Source organism: Ciconia boyciana, chromosome 17, assembly GCF_034638445.1.
Source record: "Ciconia boyciana chromosome 17, ASM3463844v1, whole genome shotgun sequence".
Taxonomy (NCBI): domain Eukaryota; kingdom Metazoa; phylum Chordata; class Aves; order Ciconiiformes; family Ciconiidae; genus Ciconia; species Ciconia boyciana.
In genome coordinates, this window is record NC_132950.1 from 6,321,228 (window position 1) to 6,343,028 (window position 21,801).

The following is a 21,801-nucleotide window of genomic DNA, read 5'->3' on the forward strand; positions in this document are numbered from 1 at the left end:
TTGTATAATTTTGATGCTCCAAGGTATGCTAGTCAAGCTGCTGAGATGATCACTCCTGAAATGCCATCTAGCAGGCAATCATCTGATACCGCTTCAGTAACTGCAGCAGTTGCTTATACAGAAGGCTAACGTTAGGAGGATTTTTAGTACATTTTAACTCATAGTGTATAGTATAGCAGCCCGGGGTAATGAGAGCCAGGGGTGTTTTTCAGGCCAAGGTCCTACAGTAGTTCTTGAACTAACTGTAGTTGGAAAGCCACTCCATAGAGGATTTCATCCTTTGATCAGGATGGTCCCCAGAAACAAGCATTTGCAAATGGATATTCAGTGTCTGCCTTTTGCTGCATGAGTGGATTCTAGCGTGCTCGCTTTCATCTCGTCAAGGATCTGTGGATAATGGCTGATGAAAGATGATCAGATTGTGCAAAGAGGACTCATAGGACGTTGAAGAAAAAAAAAGTTAATTGAATATACCACTCTGCTTTTTAGAAGGCAAGATGCATCTGAATAGCTGACAAATGATAGCTAGAACTGATTAAACCTGCGTCAACTTGGAACCATAATTAATATAAATCACCGTTCTTCAAAGGACATTTTAGAGGACTTTGTATAAAAAAGAAAATCTCAAACTCCGCAATCCTAATTGGTTTCATTTGCGTTTGAAGAGTTCATTTGGCTTGCTTTGCCAGTCCTCTGACAAGCTTTTCCTTTTAACAGCTGCCTATAAATTAGGGCAGTTGTTTTTACTGGTAGTAGTGATATAAGAGTTCCCACAGCTCCACAGTGAGAGTAGGTCTCTAATTAATCTTACGGAATTTTATTGTTGATTCATGACAGCATTTTTTGTGTTGCTCGGAGCTTTTACATGCTTTTATATTCAGGAATCTCACAATGTAAGTAAATTCCAATAAAGTATAGCTGCTGTAGGATTAGATGGCTTCTTTTATGGCCTAATTACTTATAACCTAGGTGCTGGATAAGATACCAAGGTGCAGGTAACCACTATCAGGTTATGTCATTTCAGTTCTCGCATGAAAGCACAGGAACTTAGAAGAATAGCTCTGGAAGGTAGCTCTGCACGTGAGCTAAATGAAAAGCCTGGCTCAAGATACTAATGTGTAGGTTGAGAGGCCTTAGGAGAAACCAGGGAGGAAAGCCTGTTTGGGTGTGTTGTTTTCCTTGTTGTAAAGAAAGCAGGGTCTCATTATGGAGGGCCAATTGTCATGGTTAACAATGGAGCTCTTCTTTCTTTTTTTAAATACTGTGAGTGTTCCACTTTGTAAAATGCTTTTGTAATGAGCTCAGACTATGTCTTGCATTCATTGAGACTAGTATTTCCCAATTAGTTGAGTCCTTCTGTTTGGAGCTGAGGAAGGAAGTATGGATTTAATGATAACACTAGATTGGTTTTTGACCTGCAGATGGTAGAAGAAAGCGAGGAAAGGCTAACAGAAGAGCAGATCGAGTCACTTCTCCAGACAGTCACCAGTATTCTTCCAGGGGATCCAGAAGAGCAGCAGAGAGACTCGGCAATGGCAACCGAAGACAAAGGTGACCAAGCGTAGGAGGCATCTAGGCCAAAGCTGGCAACCATTTCAGCAGAGGAGAATTGGCTAATATTTTTCTGGTTTTTTTACTTGATACCAGTTTCATCTTGTATTGCACATCGTCGTAAAGTATGTTACAATTTTTGTTACTCAGAGGTGATGAGGGAACCAATTGTTTACAAGAAAGCATGGAAAAGGACACTATTTTTTTGGCATTTTGTCATAAACGGGGATGGTCGTAATGGAATTTGTAATGTAGCAGTCTGGGAAATTATGGATCACAGGATCTGAAGCTTTTGTATTTTTTTCCATTACCCATATAACAGCTGTACATTTGAATAGGCTTATATGCAGCTGGCAATGTTTTAATTATCACAGCAGTACTATAATTATAATTGCTTTCACATGCTTTTGAATTGCCCAACTGCTTGTCAGAATATGGTCTACAATACAAAGCCAACTTTTGGAGCTGTTTGTGAAAAGGGCTGTTTTCAGGGATCAGAACAGAGAGTAATGTACAAGAACTGCTTGGTATCTGGCCAGACAACTGCAAGTAGGCTGTTGGCATCGTGGAAGTGAGAGGGTCTGTTGGCAGGGTAGCTGTTCTCAAGGATGTCTCACAGTCTGTACTTGCTGAGAGAGAGATCCGGACCATCAGCTAAATCAACACGTGCCACTGAAATCAGCTGAGTTGGACCATTTTACAGCAGTTGAGGCTCTGGACTCAAATGTTAAGGCTCTTAGTAATACAAACAGAAGAACATTTAAGTGTGAGGTGTATATTTTCCCTTTGAACGTTTGTTCCAATATTTATATATAGACAAGTCACAGTCCTGTGAACATGAATGAGTCAACACTGAAGTGAAGTCCTAATCTGGTTTAGAAGAATGAGAATCAGTCCTGGCTGAAGCAGAATTTTCTGTGCACTGAGCTTTTGTCTGATGAAAGATTTCAGGATCAAGTATTTAATGTTGAAACATTGATTATTATAATAAATCTTTTGTATATATACATAAAGTCATGAGTAACACACGGCACTGGTTTTATACTATGACTGCATACTGGGAATTTTGTGGCTTATAGACAAGATGTCAGATACTCTGATTCAAGGTCTTTTTTTCTTTTTTTTTTTTTCCCCCACACTTCTGTCATGGTTTTATTTTGTGTTTTTATACAAAGAATCTACGCTTTATGAGCATTAGTTGTGCTTTATATGAAAGGGAGTGATAACTTCCAGTGTCTGGGGGATTTATGATATGCATTTCCGTGGTAGTTTCAGCTGCTTTGATGTTTGGAGAGGCAAGGAAATTACCAAAAAATGTATTTGTTACCTCTTAAAAATAATTTATCTTACATTAAATGCATTCCAAGGCTGAAGACTAAAGGTACATTCTGACTGCTTAAGTATCTTATTAGAGGGGAAAAGTCCTTGGTGGTTTTTGTGATACATCAATATACATTTTCTCTTGAAATGGGTAACAAAACAAAAGAGATGAGTAGATCGTATCACAGAATGATGTGAAATTAATTTTAAAATTAGCATTTTTACTCTTAGCAGTCACTGGTGGTGTTTGACATCCTGTGGCCTTGAGCTGCAAGTGTTTACATTTTTATCTGTCATCTTTTCCTAAAATTAAGTTATTGAAGCATGTTCTAAACTTATGAAAAGCAGATGGAAGCGGATTGCAAGTATCTTTAGCCTGCAAGAATATTTTAACAGATCTCTGAAGTTGGATGTTCCATCTTGGGAATTGCTGATTTGTTATCATAATGGATTTTTGCCAGCATCCGTGTTGTTTTCCGTTGTATGCATATTGTACAAGATACAAGAACCCATTCGCTTTTGTATTTAACCTTTTTATCAAAATCAGTTCCAGATGGATGCATATATTAAACTGGTGCAAATGCTTTGATAGCTTGTTCAGTCTCAATTAAGATACGTAAACTATAATCTCCCTAAAAATGCAATATTGAGTAACGTTTGAAGGGATCTGGGATTTTGACATCTGCATTCCATCAAGAAATCTTTTTAAAATCTACTGTCTGTGCTCTCTGCCCGTGCAGGTGAGGAATTACTCTGGCTCCGAGAACAGGTTTTGTGTTGTGTTGTTTACTCTCAGGTTTGTTCTTTGGAAAGCCGAGACTCAGAAATGATTTATGGAGAGCAAATGTCATCTTGCTTATGTGATACCATTTTTCCAGTGTCCTATATATTACATAAAAGATCTGCCTGTCTCCCAAGGCTGCATTTTGTTTTCTTAACTAATCAGTTACCTAACACAATAAATGTACTCTGCTAGTTCTTTTGAAGGAGACAAGACGGCATGAAGAGAGTGGCCCTCTGATGCGTCGTGTACACAAGAAAAAGTACGTGTGTATTGGGCACTTAAAAGCTCGGTCTGTAATTTCGAGAAGAAAAGGGCAACATACTCGACACTTTCTGAACATTTAAGAAGTGCATATTATTTTTAGCTTTCTTATTTCTCGTGTGTTTCTCACTTTTATTCTGTACTGCACGATTGGGTCTTGGCAGATTGACAGCTCTGCTTATGGCAGCTCTTGTGCTCTCGTTGCTGCTCTGGGAGAAAGGGGGAACGAGCTGCCAGAATTCCTCTGCTGTTCTGATGCTTTAAAATACCTGGGGTTTCTCTTTTCGTAAATTCAAGCCTAAGAAGGCCAGCTTTCTTTAGGATTGTTTGGCAGTGCTGGCTGGAGAAGTTTTATTAGCAAAAAGCTTTGTTTTACGGGAGGAGAAGGAGCTGCTGCTTCTACCTGGCTGTGCTCTGGTGTTCAGAAGGGGAAATAGATACACTGGAAACAGAGATGTCCACAGGGAATTTTGTAGAAGATACAGGAAATCCCTGCGGATGAGCTGAGCAGCTTGGTGGTGGTCACGCTGTGGCAGGGCTGTGTGTGAGGCTGTTGCCCACTACTGAAATGCAGAATTTGACAAGCTCTCCTTTTCTTGCAGGGAGCACAATGCATTTTGTTTGTCTGTGTTTGTGTGGCGTATTTACTAGATACAGGTGTGTAGTCTTAATTAGAAAAAGCAAACCCAGAAAGTTTGGAGTTTTGGCTTTCTTCTGAAGAAGGTTTTCCTTTGGGCAGGTTTTCTTCTGAAGCATGTCTTTAAACCACATTGAAGTAGTACATTGAAATGGCATTCAAGCCTAATGCATCGGTGTGCTGAAAGGGTTAAATAACATCTACATGGTGTCTTGAAGTTTAAAAAAGTGTTCATACAAATGTTTTTTAAAAAGGTCCTGTCATAAGCAGTTCTGTACAGAACTTTTTAGTTATTAAAATCTCTACCAGTCATAGACAAGCTATTGCTTTTGAAGTCAACCAAACCGGGCTGATTTACACCAGTTGAGAATCATGCCCTAAAATAATCAACCAGTCACATCACGATACGGTGTCAGGGGCAGATGTCTGCAGCTGCTGTAATCCTAGCAGACCCCTGGCACATGAAGAATAATCAAACTGGACGTATTTTTGAAACTGTCGTACCTTAGAAGAAATAAAAGTTGAGAAATTTAACTAGAACGCAGCTGAGTTGTTGCAGACCGAAGTCAGCATGTGCCCTGGAGCAAATTCCTGCTGGCCCCAGACCTGTCTTGGAGGCTGCTCAGAGGGAGTGGGGTGAGCTGCAGGCTGCCTAGTTCGTACTTTGCTCTTCATCCCGTTGGAAATCCGTGTTGACCCTGCTCGAGCCGGGGAGGTTGGACTAGGTGATCTCCAGAGCTCCCGTCCAACCTCAGTGTTTCTGTCAGTCTGCTTTCCCTTCCTCCCGCTATGGACTCGGGGTGGTTTTTTTGTTTGCTCGCTCAGCGCAGAGGCAAAGGCTGCTCTCGTTGAGAGCTGAGATGCCGTGGATTGGGGCTTTCTCCCTTGTCCCCCTTTCCGTCCATGCCTGGTACAGCATGGCCCCTTTGCAGGTGGGTGCTTGGGGCTCTGGCACGAAGCAAATACTTTGTTTCTGGGATGTTGACAAAGAGAGAAGGGGACAGTCTTGCAAGGATTGCAGCAGGATTTTGTGTCGTGCCTGCGGTTTCATCAGTTGCCTGAGCCTGAGATGGGAGTTTATGAAGTTGCTCTGCATTAGCAGTGTGTCCTGCACATTGCAGCTACGACAGCGAGTTGAGTCTGTTCCAAAAGAGGCTCCTCTGCTATGAAGGATGTGTCCCAGGATGCTGCTGGGATAAGATGGTGTTTCAGTGTGATCTTAATCACAGTTTTCCCTTGAGTTTTGCTTAATGTTATTCCACAGGCCAAATTAATCCAGAGTGCTTCTCCCCTGCCTTAAATTTGGCCTGAAATACAGAACCATTCACTCATTCATGCTGACTGTGCTCGGCCCCTCCGAGTCAAGCCACGGGTGAATTAACCCGACCCAAACTGGGATTATTCTGGATCCCAGTTTTGAAACGCACAAGTTTTTCTGTATTGCATTTTCTATGGCTAAACTTTTTTTGCCTCTGCCTCCCTGGGGTGGCAGCTCTTTGCCACGGCAATGTGTAAACAGCACGTTCTGTATCCCAGAAAATGCTTCGCTTCCTAGGCATGAAATCTGCTTCCCCATGTTTGGACGCAGGCTTTGAAAGCATCGGTCTCAACTGGGAGCTACTGTTGTTTGAGGGATTTCTGAAACGCTTTGGGCTTTGGCAGGGGCGAGGGGAGTCGGGGGAGCCTGTGTGCGCCTCGGCCTGGCCGAGAGGGGGCTTTTCCCCCTTTTCTGTCTTCGTTTTCCATCCACTACCCATAACCAGCCTTTTCCAGCCTCTTCCTGGTACCAGCTCCCAGAGCGAAGGGGATGCCAGGCTGTTTCAAAAGATGTACTGCAGAAGGAGTGTGAAGAAGACCTTTCGTGCCTGAAAACCTGTCTGTTTTTTGCAATTGTACTGGTTGGTCTAAATAACAGATAGTGTCTTGCCCCGTGAGCTTTGCCTCACTGATAAGAACATCTGTGGTTATGAAATGCTCCTGGTAAGTGAGAAGGACTCATGGAAATCTCTCTGTCGACTCCTCTCCAGCGCAGGCAGGCGATGCTCACAAGTTAACCACCCGGCAGGCAGCAGCAGCTGCCTCTTCATGCTCTGACCCACAAAAATAAAGCCTTACATTTAAATCTGAGCAACAACTATCATCCTTTTAGCATGAGACGGTGACCAGGCAGGGACTAAAACTCAGCTCCTGCTGTTCCCGGAGGTCAGTTCTTTGTCTGTAGAGATTTATTTGCTTTCCCACAGATGAGCAGCACTGGGATGGAAGATGCGGAGCAGGGAGCCGGCACGGCAGGACAGGTGGCATCTGTCCCAGCAATGGGAGACGCTGTGGGATGGGTGCATGGAGTAGCGCTGGGCAGCGAGGTGCAGGTGGAGAGGGGACCGCATCGCAGGGTTGGCGTTTCCCACCTTGAGAGCTTTCCGTTGGGTCTCTACCACCACCCAGCCAGCGAGAGGAGAGGAGAGTGACACGGTGGCTTTGGAGCCGGGCTGAATCAGCAACCGCCAGCTCTACCACCGGCCTGTGACCTTGGGGAAGTAGTTTCTCTTCTCTCTGCCTTGGTTTCTTCTTTGGCCAAAGGCCATTATTTTTTTTCTCCGAAGGCCTTGGGACAGGAGGTGAGCTGGGCACGGGCAGGGCTGTCGCTCGGGACTTGCAGCGAGGCTGACACCAGGAGCGCTGCCCAAGGGCTTGTTTGAGATTTTTTTGTGCATCTTGACAGATAAAGGAGCCTTTTGTACTAATAACTACGGGCTGCAGCCCTCGGCTTTCCCCGTGCTTTGAGACCAGCGTGTGGCTGTCCGTGCCTCGCTGCCAGGGTGGCTGCACCCGCAGCAGCGCTGCTGTGGCTGTGGCCCCGTCCTCCTGGACACGTGGGTGTCCGCCGTGCTGGAGGGCTCTGCTGGGGCTGTCCCCTTCCCGCGGCAGTCCCGGCGTCACTGTATACTCACCTATCTGCGGTGAACCCTTGGAGGTTGTTTGTACAGGGAGTCAAGTTAGGAATTTCATAGGGTGAGGAGCGCCAGACTTCACAGCCTTGCGCCCCTGGGAATTACCCCACCACGAAGGCATGTCCTGCATGCGCTGCACATCGTTCCCATTGCTTGTAGCAGAGATAACAGGGAGTTGCACTGTGTGATGAAATGACTTTCTAAGGAAAACATCTGTGCTCTTGATTTGGGCACAAGATCAAGTCTGAGGATGGGGCTGAGCCATGAAGCCAAAGGAAAGCATTCCCTTGTGGGAGGGCTGCCGAGCGTTGCGGGGACAGTGCCCGTGTCCCCTTCAGCAGGGCAAAGTCATACTTTCCAGAGAAGCAGCTAATTTAAATTATTTAATGGCAAAGAGGGTCATGTTTCTGCAGGAAACCCAAATTACGCGTGTTTAAAATGCAATCATGGGGGCAGATCCTGAGCTGGCGTACACGGACGTTGCTCTCCCAACCTCAGTGGCACAACAGCAATCTGTGCAGGAGCATCCCGTGACTCAGGGAGAACGTGGGGAGGGCAGCGCTCGGCCTCGTCCCAGCGAGAGAGTTTACAAAGGGTGACTCGGGGACACCACAGCTGGCCTTTCTGCATCGGTGAGGTGTTGGTAGGGAAGATCCAGTTTGTATCCCTAAGCGAGCACTGCGGCAGAGCTGACGGGGACGTGGGAAGAGCGAGGCAGGGAGCAGGCAGCTGGAAAGCCAAGAGATGAATGAGCAGTGAGTACCAAAATGAGCATCGTACCTCTTCCTCACCTGTGAGAGCGATGCCTTTGGGTGATGAGATCCTTCCCTAAGGACACTGGTTCCTCACCACCAGCTCGATAACCCAGCGCTCCTGATGCCAGGCTGTGGGATTGGGAATTGGGATCCCTGTTCCCGGGTGGGATCCTCTAAAAGGGGAGAGGGTTTGGGTCAAGGCAGGCAGGAAACTGGTTGTCCTTGGGATGCTAAAGCTCTTTAAAATATTTCAACAGCAGCTTGGATGCATCCAACCCCCCCCCCCACTCCCAGACAATTCCCAGGGAATTCTCTAAAGAAGCCCAAAGCAGCCTTTAAAAAGCACAAGCGATGTTTTGTAGCCTTCCTGGAGAGAGGAAGGTCATGTTAGCCCCCTTTCCAAAGGGCTGCTATTGAGGCACAGTTTGGGATCTGGGCAGCATCCTGGAGGGAGTCGATGGCAGCGTTGTAATGGAAATAAATACCTTTAAATTGCTGTAACCCAGGATTTGAGTTGCATGTTATGGGAATTACTATAGCAGGAACCACCTGAACCAATGGAGGAGAAGCCTTACAAGTGCAGCAGTGACCCCACCTGAGCTGGCTTATGATGCATATGAGCTTGGAACACCGATCATGCGACTGACACGTGAATACCAGATGGCTTCTCCAAGATTCATTTATCAAGGAACAAAGAAAGATGTGGGTACAAGGAGCCTCAAGCATATCTTTCCTATCACATGTAATTTGACTACGAGCCAACCACTTTAACTACGACAGCCTAAAGGAGCCTTCTTTGAGCTCTCCTGGTCATAGACTGACCGGGGTAACAGATGTGGACTCAGGAAGGGTTCTGAGGGGAAAAGAGGGGTGCAAAGTGCCCTGCCAATCTAAAACAGGGCTCTGGGACGTAGGGGATGTCTCACGAGACCTCGGCAAAGGGAGCAGAGGAGTCCCGAGGGGGCCTGAGAGACCAAAGAAGTCTCAGAGATAACAATGAGGAACTCTGAAGGGGATTTCAACCAAGTACAGATGTCGTCAGGAGGCCAGGGGCTGAACGGAGGCATCCGAAATAGCAAAGAGTAAGATAGGAGTGCTCTGAAGCGCACCAAAACCTAAAAAATCGAAAGGGAGCCAAAGTGCTACCAGAGTGTTGTGGCAGTACAAGAAAGGACTCAGATGACATTGCTATAGAGAGCAGAGGAATGAGGAGGGGGCGGGGTAAGAAAAGAAGGCTTGGAGACCCAGCGAGGGCCTTGGAGTCTCAGGAGGGCATCTAGGCAAACTAGAGGTGGCTGAGCAAGAGAGGAACCGAACGGAGACACCCTCGGTGGCAGAGAGAGAGATAAAGGAGCGCTGCGTGGCAAAGAAAGGTGGGAGGCTCTGACGGAACAAGAAAGGTGGAAAGGGAGATAATGTGCTACAAAGTGCTGTGGAGAACGAGAAGGTCTCAGGAGGCATCGTGACAGTGAGGAGAGGGGTGTTGAGGGGGGCTGACGGACAAAAGATGGCGTGGGACAACAAGGAGGAACTCGGGTGATCATCTGAGCAGAGTACAGATGGTCTTGGGTAGCCAGGGGCTGAACACAGGAATCCTAGATAGGGTAGAGGAACAAATGAGTGCTCCACAGCCCAAATTGCTACAAGATGGATGTGGAGCACGAGGAAGGTCTTGGGAGGCATTGTGACTGGGAGAAAAAAACATCCTGAGGGAGCCAGAGAGACAGAAAAAGGACTGGGGACACGATGATTAAATCCATAGGGGATCTGAACCGAGTAAACACGTCATCAGAGGGTCAGGGAACAAAAAGAGGCACAGCTAGAGGGAAGAGAGGACAGAATGCCCGGGCTGCGTCACAGATATGGACTCAGGAAGTCTTCTGAAGGAACAAGAGGGGTGCAAGGTCCGCTACAAAGCTAAAAGTGTGCTAAGGGCAACCTTGAAGGCATTGATAGGCATCGTGACACTATTAGAGGGGTCCTGAATGGGCCAGAGAGACCAAAGGCGGCTCAGGGACACAAGGAAGAAGTCTGGAGGGGATTTGAACAGAGTAGACATGGCCTCAGGAGGCCAGGGACCAAACAGAGGCACCCTAGATGGCAGACAGGATGATAAGGGCGCTCCAGTCACCAACAAACCAGAGGACGGGGTTTGGAGGTAATGAGAGAGGATCAAAGTCCACTACGGAGCAAAAACAGGGCTGTGGGACACAAAGAAGGTCTCAGGAGGCACGGTGACTGGCAGCAGAGGGGTCATGAGAGAGATTGAAAGGGAGGTGAAGTGCTACCAAAATGCTGTGGAGCACAAGGAAGGTCTCAGGATGCATCCTAGATGGCATAGAAAAGAACAAGAATGCTCTTTTTTGGGAACAGAGATCTTAGGAGAGGTGTGACTGCAACAAAATGAGTCCAAAGTGGGCTTATGGAGCTAAAAGTGTGCTGCGGGGAACACATAAGACCTCAAGAGGCATCGTGACAGTAGCAGAGGGGTTCTGAGAGGGACAGACAGAAGAACGCTCGAGGACACGATGAAGAAGTCCAGAGGGGATTTGAACAGGCTACAGATGTCCTCAGGGGACTGAGCAGAGGTATCCTAGCTAGCACAGAGGACAACGTGAGTGTTCTGGAGATGGAAGATGGCATCAGGAATGGTTCTCAGGGAGCAAGAAGGGTGCAAATTGCGCTACAGAGCCAAAGAGGGCTGAGGGGCACGAGGACGGCGTCAGGAGGCATGACGACGGCAGACGGGTGCTGAGAGTGAGAGAGAGACAGAAGGCGGCTCTGGGACGCAACGCAAAACTCAAGAGGGTGTCCCAGCAATGTCCTCAGGGGATGAGCGACCGAATGGAGACATCCTAGACGGCAGTGAATAAGGTAAGGGAGCCGTGGGGCACAACTAAAGCCTGAGGAGACAGAAGAAAGTTCTGTCTGAGTAAGAGACACACAAAGAGGGCTGCAGAGCTCGAAGGGTGCCGTGGGGCACAAGGACAGTTTCGGGAGGTGTCATGACAGGAACGAGAGGGCTGCGGGGGAAACACGGACAAAGAGACGAACAAAGGATTGCTGAGACAATGAGGTACTCGGGAGGGGATCTGAACAGAGTAGAGATGTCCTCAGGGGACCGGGGACCGAACAGCGGCATCCGACATGGCGGAGGGAAGGCAAGAGTGCTCTGAGGGAAAACGGAAGCCTGAGGAAGAGTTGTCTCTGAATAAGAAAGATACAGAGCCTGCTGCAGAGCTAAAGGATGGCCGTGGAACACAAGACCCTCGCAGGAAGCATCGTGACAGAAACAGAGGGGTGCTGAGATGGCCAGAGAGACAGAAGAAGGCTCGAGGACACAAAGGTACTCGGGAGGGGATTTGAACAGGGTACGGATGTCACGAGGGAGACACTGACCCATGGAGGCAAGGGAGATGGAGGAGAGGATAAAAAGACTGCTCTGAGGAAGAGGGATGACCTGAGGAGATCTTCTGACAAACCGAGAGGGGTACAAATTACGCTTCAGAAATAACAGCGTGCAGAGGAGACCCTGTAAAGCCTCGGGATGAATTGAGAGAAGAGAAAGATACATCGTCCTACTGCTGTTGAAGACTTCGGTACTACTTGCTTCCCCACGAACACTCACCTGTCTCAACTTAATCGTCAATCAAGAGGCGATGGCAAGCAGGTGATGGCGTGGGCAGACGCTGCCAACAAGCTGGCGATGGCCTGGTGGACACCACTGGTAAACTGGCGATGGCCTGGTGGATGCCGCCAGCAAGCTGGCACCAGCCTGGGATGGGTATTCCAAAATCAGTGGGTGTTCCGTAGCTCCTACTCAGATGGGATGGTAGAAAGAGCTAATGGCTTACTGAAAAGGAGCTTAAGCCACACACGGCCCAGTGGGATGCTCAACTTTCCAAAATACTTCATCAGTTGAATAATCAGTGTGGGCCCACGGGGAGCCCTGGGAGCCAAGCGTTCTTTGCAAAAACTAAACCTGATGCTCCACCTCCTGATGAAATAAAATATCCAAATATCATGGTAAATTTACCACAAACTGGAATTGTACCTATGACCCTAACTAAACCTCGTGGCCACTTGCCTGGGAAGCTACTGACAGCAGCGGTGCAAAACACAGAATTAGTGCACGATGGATTTTTCCTTCTTTCTAATGGGGTAACCTGTCCCGAAAACCCCACCGAGACCAGTTTGTTTTACCCTTTTATCTTGCGGTCTCCTCCAAGATGAAAATAAGATACATCGTCCTACTGCTGTTGAAGATTTTGATAATACCTGCTTCCCCACCAACACCCACCTGCCTCAACTTAATCATCGATCCAGAGGCGACGGCAAGCAGGCGATGGCGTGGGCAGACGCCGCTGCCAAGCTGGCGATGCCTGGCAGATGCCGCCGGCAAGACGTTGACAGAGAACATATTTTCTGTTCCCACAGAAAGAAATCCTGCTGCAAAGTTTTTATTGAGCAGAAAGAAATGCTTGTGCTGAAAAAAATCAGAGCTGCGGCCAAAGCACAACTCAAATGCAGCGAGCACTTAGGAAACATTTGTTGAGCCCCAAGAACCTTTGCTTGCCATGAGCAAGAGTCTCCCTGCACATGTTGCTTAAATTAATTTCCTTCCACATTAAGGATCTTAATTTTATTAACTTTATTGTTTATAAAAACAACCATCAAAGGTAGCTGCGATGCTGTTAAAGATGATTAAAATAAAGCCAGCCTGAGAACCAGCCAAACAGGGTGAGAGAACATCTGAAAGAGAAGGGAAAGCCGAAAAATCATCAGGAAGGACTTGATGCAAATAGGAAAGCTGGGAAGGGAGCTGCAGGGAGGGCTCGGGGATGCTGCAAACGGTCCCAGTGGGGCCGAACACCCGGTGCAAGCTGCAGCTGTGCTGGCTGGTACACGGGCGAATAAAGAGCATCCTCTGAACGGCTCTCGCCAGCGTCTCTGCCACATCGTGGCAAGGCAGCTGGGGGACATGCTTCACGGCAGCACCGGAGACGCCTGGCACCGAGATCCCCGTCCAAGATTCACTTTTTTCCCCACAGCCAAACCTGCCATAGGGGCTTTTTCTCGTGGCTACCTGTGAAAATTTTTCTTGGGGCTACCTACGGTGCTGATGGTGCATTTTTATGCAGCCACCCAGGTCTGGCTGCAGCACGGCTCTGCCTCGCCTGACGTCCAGCCCTTGCAGGTTTTGCAGAGCTATTGGATATTCTGGTTTATTTTAGCCTTTTCCTGTGCCCTTGAACGGGGACCAGGCTGTTCCCAGCTGGAAGCTGCTGGCGAGGCAGTGCCTGGGCACAGGAGGGTGGTGGTGGCACCGGTGTCTTCGGTCACTTTGGACAGGCTTCGGTGCTGAGCGTGAGGGCTTGCTGTGCCGCTGTGGTTTAAAGCCCTTGTTTGTGCATCCCGCCCCTTGTCCTCCTTGTAACGGGCAGCTTCGCTGACCCGCTGCGTGCAATTAGAGCTTGGCCCCCCTGGGCTCCCAGTCGGTACCCTGCCGAGCTGCGAGAGAAAAACTGGCAGGAATCACCCAGCCCTTTTCTTTTATGGGGCCAGGCAGAAACTTCATTGTTCATTTGTGAGGGGAAAAAACAAAACAAAACAAAAAAAACCCCCAAAAAACCAAACCCAGCTGTTTTGCAAAGTCCTCTACCTCTCACTCCAAAAACTCCGTGCTGTTGGGCTCTCTGGGGACAGGAGGACAGCGTGGTCACCCATGCCCCATCGCTTCCCAGCCAGACCCGGCTGCAGGACGGCGATGTCTAACGTGAGCCGGGGCAGCAGCAGGGCCGCAGAGCGAGGCTTCAACCTGGGACATCAGCACAGAGAGGACGGGGATGAGCTCAAACCATCAGTCCCAGCTGGAAACGAGTAACCGGGAGTTTTTGACGCTGCTCCTGCTGGTGTTGGATTGCTGCAGCGCGTCGGGGACCTGGTACGTTTGTGTTTCTGCAGCAGGGCGATTCCTCCTGCCAGGTTTGCCTTTTATGCACCGGCTGGCTTTTTCCTCTTAAAAGCTATAGAACTGAAGCACACATCGGCTGCTGCTCCTGGAGCTCAGGGTGTTTTTGCAGCTCCTCTGGAGCATTTGCTCTACCACGCACTTGCAGTGGAGGAGCCGGCGGAGGAGCGGTTTCTCGCTGGGCTTTGAACCGGCCTCAGTCTCTGACCCCTGCAGTGCTTACATGAAATTAAAGGTAAAGATCTGCTGTACCCAGAGATTTGTTAGCCCAGAGGTTGCCATGACAGGATCGGGGTGCTGGTTGGCATCAGCCGTCCCCTGAGTGGGTGATGCCTCGATTAACCCAGCCTGTTCTCCCGGGGATGGGCTGTGGGGTCTGCAGAGCGTCGGGGATGGAGAAGGGCATGTTAAGCCCGAGATGAAACCCGCTGCCCCGGCGGTGAGCTGTGGTCTGGCCAAGGAGAGCTCTGCCCACCCGCGACCCCTGTGCCGTCCTCCGGGATAAACCACCCCCTTCACCCCCAGCGCTCGCCCTTTGCTCCTCCACCGAAAATCGTGGATGTCTTGGGGCGGCAGAGCCAGCCCGGCTCCCTGACCTTGCCTCTCGCCCCACGTCGGTCCCTGGGGCTCCTCAGTTGTGGGATGGCAGTTTGGGGGAGCAAATCCCTTTTGTTACAGACCAGACACCGTCAACAAAAAGGCATCCAAGAATAGAAAGTCTGAGCTGTTGAAATTATCCAGCTCAGTGGAGAGCTGGGGGGCTGTCCCAGCTTTTCCCACACTTTATATATGCATATATTTTTATATATAGTGCAAGTTAACCCCTGGAGACATGCTAAAGGCTTTAAAATAAGCACTCTGTTGGACTAGAGATATTTTTGCCAAGTCTAAAAGTACCTTCAAGTTTACTGCTCCCCGTGCCGCCCGTCAAGGAGGGAGGGCATCAGCCGGGATGAACCCGGGGTCTTTTATCAGCAGCTGTGGTTCAAGTGTCTGCTCTTGCACCGGGCTGAGAGGGCTCGTCGACAGATTTAAAATGCTATTTTTTTGTTAATTAGATGTGTTCAGTTATCTGACTGCCCTGGGATGGGACAGCGATACACGGTGAGTTCTGAAATGTCATGGGTGGACAGAAAGCAGGTGGGGTTTGGGGGAAACGTGCAGGACAAGCGCCTTGATGCCTCTGCAAGTGGCATCCTGTCCTCATCCCGATGCATTGGGCACCTGGTGTCCCTTGTCCCATGGGGAAAGCCGCCGGTGCCACCACAATGGGGCTTGCCTTCTTGGGCGCTTGGCAAATTCATCTGCAAAGGGGTGTGTTTTTTTTCCTCCCCTTTTGTATTGTTCACTGATTTCCTTAGAAAACGCCGTGGCAAGGCAGCGCTAAAGGCTTCCTCGGGGTGCAGCAGCCAGAGGGTGGCCGTCAGGGAGGGAAAAGGAAGCGCTGAAAACACCCACTCAAAACCTAACGGGATCCAACCACCTCCTCCCAGCAGGTTTGCTCCTTAATCGCCCAGCAAAGCCCATAAAACCCCCCAAGCGCTGCTGCTTCCAGCTGCCTACACTGCAGCGTCCGTGAGTGGGCCGGGGCTGGAAACGGGCCGCTTCAGGCCAATTTAAACATTTTGCCTTTTTCCTGTGCGACGTCCTGCCCCAGGCGTGGGCTCGGCGGAATGTTGCCTCTTTCCCAGCCCTGTGGGGCTGCCCTGAGTGGGCCGGGACCCCCTGCCCATGTGTCGCTGCCTCAGGTGAGACCCCAGTGGTTGAAGCAACCGGAGAAGGCGGCTTGAGCGCCATGGGTCTTGCACTGGAAATGGCCCCAAAATGCTCCTCTTGCTGCAAAAAGCTGGCGGAGGGCGGCCACGGGGGCTTCCAACCCAGCTCCTGGGGTGGCCGCGGGCTTGGCTCATGATCTCTCTCCTGTTTTATTATTGCAGGGTAAGATGAATGCTTGAATTTCCCGTTTCTGGGAGGAAACCGATGTAGCATTTAGCAAGGCTTGCAACGACTGCATAGCAAAAGTCATGGTTAATGCATCAGAGGGGCTGCGAGTTGCGACGGTACGCAGTGCTCCCCAGGGTCTGGCGTGGAGCCAGTACCATCGGCACAAGCTGGAGGCAGGGATGGTCCCCCCAACCCTGCAGCAGTTTCAGGGTTGGCGTATAACTCATCCCTGCACGGGGATGAGCAGCGTACGAGTGTCCAATGTTGTTCTGGTGAAATACAATTTATCCCGTTCAGGCTCGTTGCGTGGGGTTGATGTGCTTTGCCCAGGCAAAGCTCTGCTCTGCAGATGTGCGTGCAGAAGCAGGGGTTGCTTGGATGGGGGTCTGCGCATGTAAGGATGGGCAATTGCTGCTTTCTTATGTATTTTCCTTGTGCATGGATGCTGGGAGTGGCTCAAAAGACAAATTCAGCCCCAAATTGCCCTGCTGCTGGAGCCCCAGCCCTTGCAGCCGTGCGTGGGAAGAAATGCCCGGGGCAAGGACCGCAGCTGGCATCAGCCACGTGTGAGGCAGGGTCTGCACTAACCCTGGCTCAGGCCCTGGGTAACTTCACCACCACCCACAGCATCTCTCTGGGTTTCATCAGCGCAAGAGAGAGCAAGGTCCAGCAATGGGCTCCAGCTCATCTCTAGCACCCAACGTAACAAGAAAGCTTGTGATTCACTCCAAAACCTGTGATTGACTCTACAAATGCTGCTGCTTCATTATTTAGCCTCCAAATGTTGCTTCTTCCTCTTTGGACTCTGGGGTTTGAGCTTGTCCCAGCCTTTTTCCCAGCCTTTCTGCAACTTTAGAAGCTGGAGCCTTCCCTCCAGTGCCAGCTGAGCTGGTTGTATCAGGCCAAGAGTGGAGGCTCCAAGGAAAATCATAAATATTGTGAGACCGGTGATGAAGAGGGGAGCTGGCAGGAGGGGAGGGAGGGACGGAGGGAGGCTGCGGATTCTGCATTTTTTGCTGGGGCCTCAGCAGAGCCCGATAGTTAATCATTAAAATATGCTTATATGTAACTAATCTCTGCAGGACAATGAACTGAGAAATTATTTAATGCAATTTAAATGGGTCATAGTAGTCACTATAATAAGTGTGCCTCGAGCCAATGGGAACTATCAGGCTGCTATAAAAGCGGGTGGGGAAGAAATAGCAGCTGGTGGGAAGAGATCACCAAAGACCCGATGCGTGTCCTGAGCCGCCTCTCGACGTGTGGAGATCCTCCTGATCTGCCTGAAATGAGGCTCCAGCTCCAGGCTGAGCCCTTCTTCAGATATTGGTGATCCCTTCGCCAGGCAGTGGCTGTGGTGGGAAGGACGGGGTCTGCCCGGAGCCGGCACTCGTGGCCACGCCATCTCCTCTGCTGCTGCTCGACACTGCCGATGGGGACCAGAACTGCCTATTTAAGTCTAAAAAGGTGAAATTCAGCAGTGCCGTGAGTTGGGGGTTGCGTCGCGCAGGTCAGGGGTGAGCAGGATGCTCTTCCACGAGGTGGGTCGGACCGGGGGGCAGCGGCTGGTTTTGGTGAAACCCTGTTCGGGCTTGCAGTTTTGGAGATGTGACGATGTTAGCGGCATTATCACGGTGTTATCCTGCAAGGACACGCAGCACCGAGCAGGCGCTGCTGCTGGGTTTTGCAGCAGTTCTAGAGGGGGAACAGAGGGGGGTAAAAATGAATGGAAATGGATTTTAGTGGACTTTGATCGGCCTGTGAGAGGGATTATATCAGCTGGGCGCTTTATGAGCTGACCCTGACAGCTCTCTGAAATTCCGTCCTCCTGTGAGCTCAGTGCGTTTCGGCTTTATCCCTGTTATCGTTTGCAGCCCTGTGGGACCGATATTGGTGAGCGCAGTTGAGACCCTCAGCATAGCACTGACCATGGCTGGGGTGAGAATATATCTGCTGGAGGGAGAAGTGACACCGAGCTTTCTGCCAGCCTTACTGCCTGACTTAAAACACTCCAAAGAGGTGTTAAGTGCAGTTATTTGTAGCTCCACATACAGATATTTACTCCTGCAGCGATGCACACCGCTGCCCTTGCTGCCACTCCTTAGATAAGCAGTAAATCCCAACACCTCCAGACATTAGTTTCATCCTGCTACTTGCTTTTTCTTCAATCTGTTAGTTTGATAGCATTTCATCTGTCTCTTTTTGTGACTTTTCCGTCTTTTGCCCAATTTTAAGTCATATACAACTGATTTATACCGAACGCCACATTACATTAAATCAGCTTTCAGCTCCCTTTTCCCTGCTTGCAAATAAGCAAATGGGTGCAAGGACTTTCACAGGTAATCGTGGCTGCGCCGGCCAGCTGCTCTCTGATCCAGAAAATAAAGAGCACAGCCTGTTTCCTGTTAAATTTTGCTGGTCACATTGATTTACATTGTTTGTCTCGTGTTTTATGGCTTCCAAGCTGATGTTGCGTTAAGCTGGCTGGACTTGAGGCAAGAAATCAAATGCAGGCACTGGCAGGCTTCCCCAAACGCATTCATGAGGGTTGATCACATAGTCACATTTTCTTAGTCACTGGAGGAGAAATAGCGGAGCTGCCTCGCTTGTGTCCCAGCCAGTTTGCATCGATCCTGTGCTGGTAAAAGGCACTTGTCAGACAATTCTGGAAAATCAAACCGTGGGGCAATGCAGGCAGCAGAGGGGCTGCGTCCCCCCGCGCCATGGCTGGGCGCTCCTCCGGCCGCCGGAGCGGTGCTTTGGTGGCTGCGGGGTGGTCTCCTGTCTTTATCTCGACCCACAAGCTCTTTTTTTCATCTTATCTTCTCCCCTGTCCTGTTGAGGGGAGTGAGAGAGCAGCTGGGTGGGCGCCCAGCAGCCAGCCAAGGCCACCCCACCAAAAACACAGACTGGGGCAGAAATTCTCATATATATGTATATAGAATCATAGAATATCTCAAGTTAGAAGAGACCCATAAGGATCATCGAGTCCAACTCCCTGCTCCTTGCAGCACTACCTAAAACTAAACCATATGACTAAGAGCATTGTCCAGATTCTTCTTGAACTCTGACAGGCTTGGTGCCGAGAGGCGGCTCAGGACACGCATCGGGTCTTTGGTGATCTCTTCCCACCAGCTGCTATTTCTTCCCCACCCACTTTTATAGCAGCCTGATAGATCCCATTGGCTCGAGGCACACTTATTATAGTGACTACTATGACCCATTTAAATTGCGTTAAATAATTTCTCAGTTCATTGTCCTGCCGGTCAGACCACTTTCCTGGGAAGCCTGTTCCAGTGTATGTATGTGCATTATATGTGTATATATATATATATAAAAATGCATTTTAGGCAAAGCAGGATGAGTTTCTCATGCCTTTGCTTACGGCATACCATTGGGACTCCGTGCAGATAAATGGGACTGCGTATTGCTGCTGCCGGCGGCTGCAGGTCAGCGCTTTGCCGGGACGGCAGTGCCGCAGGCAGCGGGGAGGAGAGAGCTGCCTTTCGTCCCAGGCCGGCACGGGGAGGTCGTTCGTACGGGCATGTTTGATTTGAGGTGGCACGTTGCATGTCTGGGTCCCCAATGGTTTGCTACCGTCATCCTTGCTGGCTCCCAGCGAGTCTGCGCAATGAGCTGGGGATGTGTCCACAAAAAAAAAAACCAGCCAAAACCCAAACCTACTGCTTTCCATCCATCTTGGGTTAGTCAGAGGCTGTCTGCAGAGCAAGGCAGGGATTTCTGCCCAAAGGAACCCCAAGTATTTGGAATCAAAAGCCCTGATCTAAGGGCAAAAGCTTCTCGCCAGCCACACGAGTGAAGAAAGTTTCTTATTTCATTTTACAAGCGTCAGCAGCACGTTGGCTAGGGACTTCTGCCTTTTCTGCTCTGTTTCTGGCAGAGAAAGTCTCATTTTTCCTTAGGAAAACAAGAAATAGAATATTCCTATAGGATTGAATGCGGGAGAATGTGCAGAAGTTAATATTAGGGAAGACACCTATAGCATTCAGCAGGTTCCTATGGCAATAGGTCGAATGGCATTTAGCGTTAACTGTAAATTGTCCATTTATGTGTGTGTATTTGGAAATAACAGAGAAGCCGTGCGGGGAGTGTTGGATGCAGGATGGGCTGCGGGAGTCCTGATTTTGCCATTTCTGTTCCCTCTCTCTCCATCTCAGTCTGGAAAATTGGTGTATTGATGGCTGCTCTCTTTTATTGATTTAAAAGTACTATTGCAGGAAGATGGGTTCAGTATTTGCCTCTGCTGGTGTGATTTTGATTTTTCTTAAGAAAAAGAGATTGTTTCTTTTTGTGCCCCAGGTTTTTCGCATAAAGGTGCAGAAGTTCAGTAGATTATTTCTTTGGTGCATTTTATTCCCTGTACTGTTTTTTTAATTTAACATCTGTTTTATGGTTGAGGGGGATGTTATTCAGTGGTTAGAGCAGGGGACGGGGAAAAAGGAGGTCTGGATTTCATAGCTTGTCTACAATGAATTTATAGTTTCATATAGGCCATTTTTTGGTGGGCACAGGTTTCAGATGACTTCACACCCTCGGGTTCTCAGTTGGGTCTCACCGCTCCCATCACGTCTCTAACGAAGGTGCCTCCTCTATTTTCAATTAGGGCTATTTCCCCGCCCTGTAGCAAAGCCAGCATTGTCTCAGCGAGCTAGAGAAAGCATTAAATGCCACGTTCCCATTTCGAAAGGCCACTGTAAAAATAAATTATTGATGGTAAGCAAACAAGAAGAGCGAGCTCTGCAGAAGGTACCTCTCCTCCCTCCCCTATTTACTGTTCTCCCAGACTTTGGCCCAGGGGCTCAGGCTTCACCCGTTTCACAATGTGCCTCGCTCAAGGCCTAAAGATATGGCCTTGGGAATAAAAAATGGGTCTAAAACAAGGTTTGTCAAGCAACATCCCAAGCTGAGCTGTTCAGCCACTGCAAATGGGGAAGAAAACACTGCCAGGGCAGGGCGCTGGATCCAGCAAATGGGCCTGTCCCCAAAAGCAGTGGGATTTTATTTATTGTTTTTTAGGGCATCGCGTTACCCTCCTCATCTCCCCCCAGGTAAGGTGCCAAACTCCAACTGCTGAACCGACACTTGCTGGTGATGAGCCTGAGAGCAGCGAGGCCACACGGCAGCCTCCGTGGAGGGAGAATTAGAGTTTAATTCAGTTTATTTTAGCTGACAAACCAAGCTCAACCATAAAGGAGGCAGGGCAGGATGAAAATACTGCAAGGCTGGAACAAGAAGCCGTGGTGGGGATGGGATTTAAATTCTGTCTTGTCTCATCTGTAATAGTGTGACTTTTAACACCACTTGTAAGAAACTCAAAGAAAAGGGCTGCATCCTGTATGATTTCATTAGCAGCATTAATGGTGTTCCTTCAGAGCTTTATGTAATTTTAAAATTGTTTACACTTCAACCAGAGGGTCTGAAAGCTTTTGATCCACAAGCAGAGCTCTGTATCTTTGGCAATGGGGTTTTGGGGTATTTTTTTTTAGATGCTGGAGTTTGTGAGCTGCTCTTTCACCTCGTTGCGCTGTTTTCCAGACACAGATGAGGTAATTTCTTGTATCACTGGCATTATAAATATGCTAATGGATATTTAGCTCATGAAGTGG

General features: G+C 48.9%; 1 protein-coding gene across 1 annotated transcript in view; it reads left to right on the forward strand.

The window, feature by feature from the left end:
• CRCP (CGRP receptor component) overlaps positions 1–3,460 on the forward strand; it is a 34,527-nt gene extending 31,067 nt beyond the window's left edge. The window contains exon 6 of the mRNA XM_072882138.1: positions 1,422–3,460. Within this exon, the coding sequence (XP_072738239.1) occupies positions 1,422–1,565 (144 nt within the window). The 3' untranslated portion in view covers positions 1,566–3,460. The remainder of the gene's footprint in view (positions 1–1,421) is intronic.
• Positions 3,461–21,801: the final 18,341 nt, after the last annotated feature.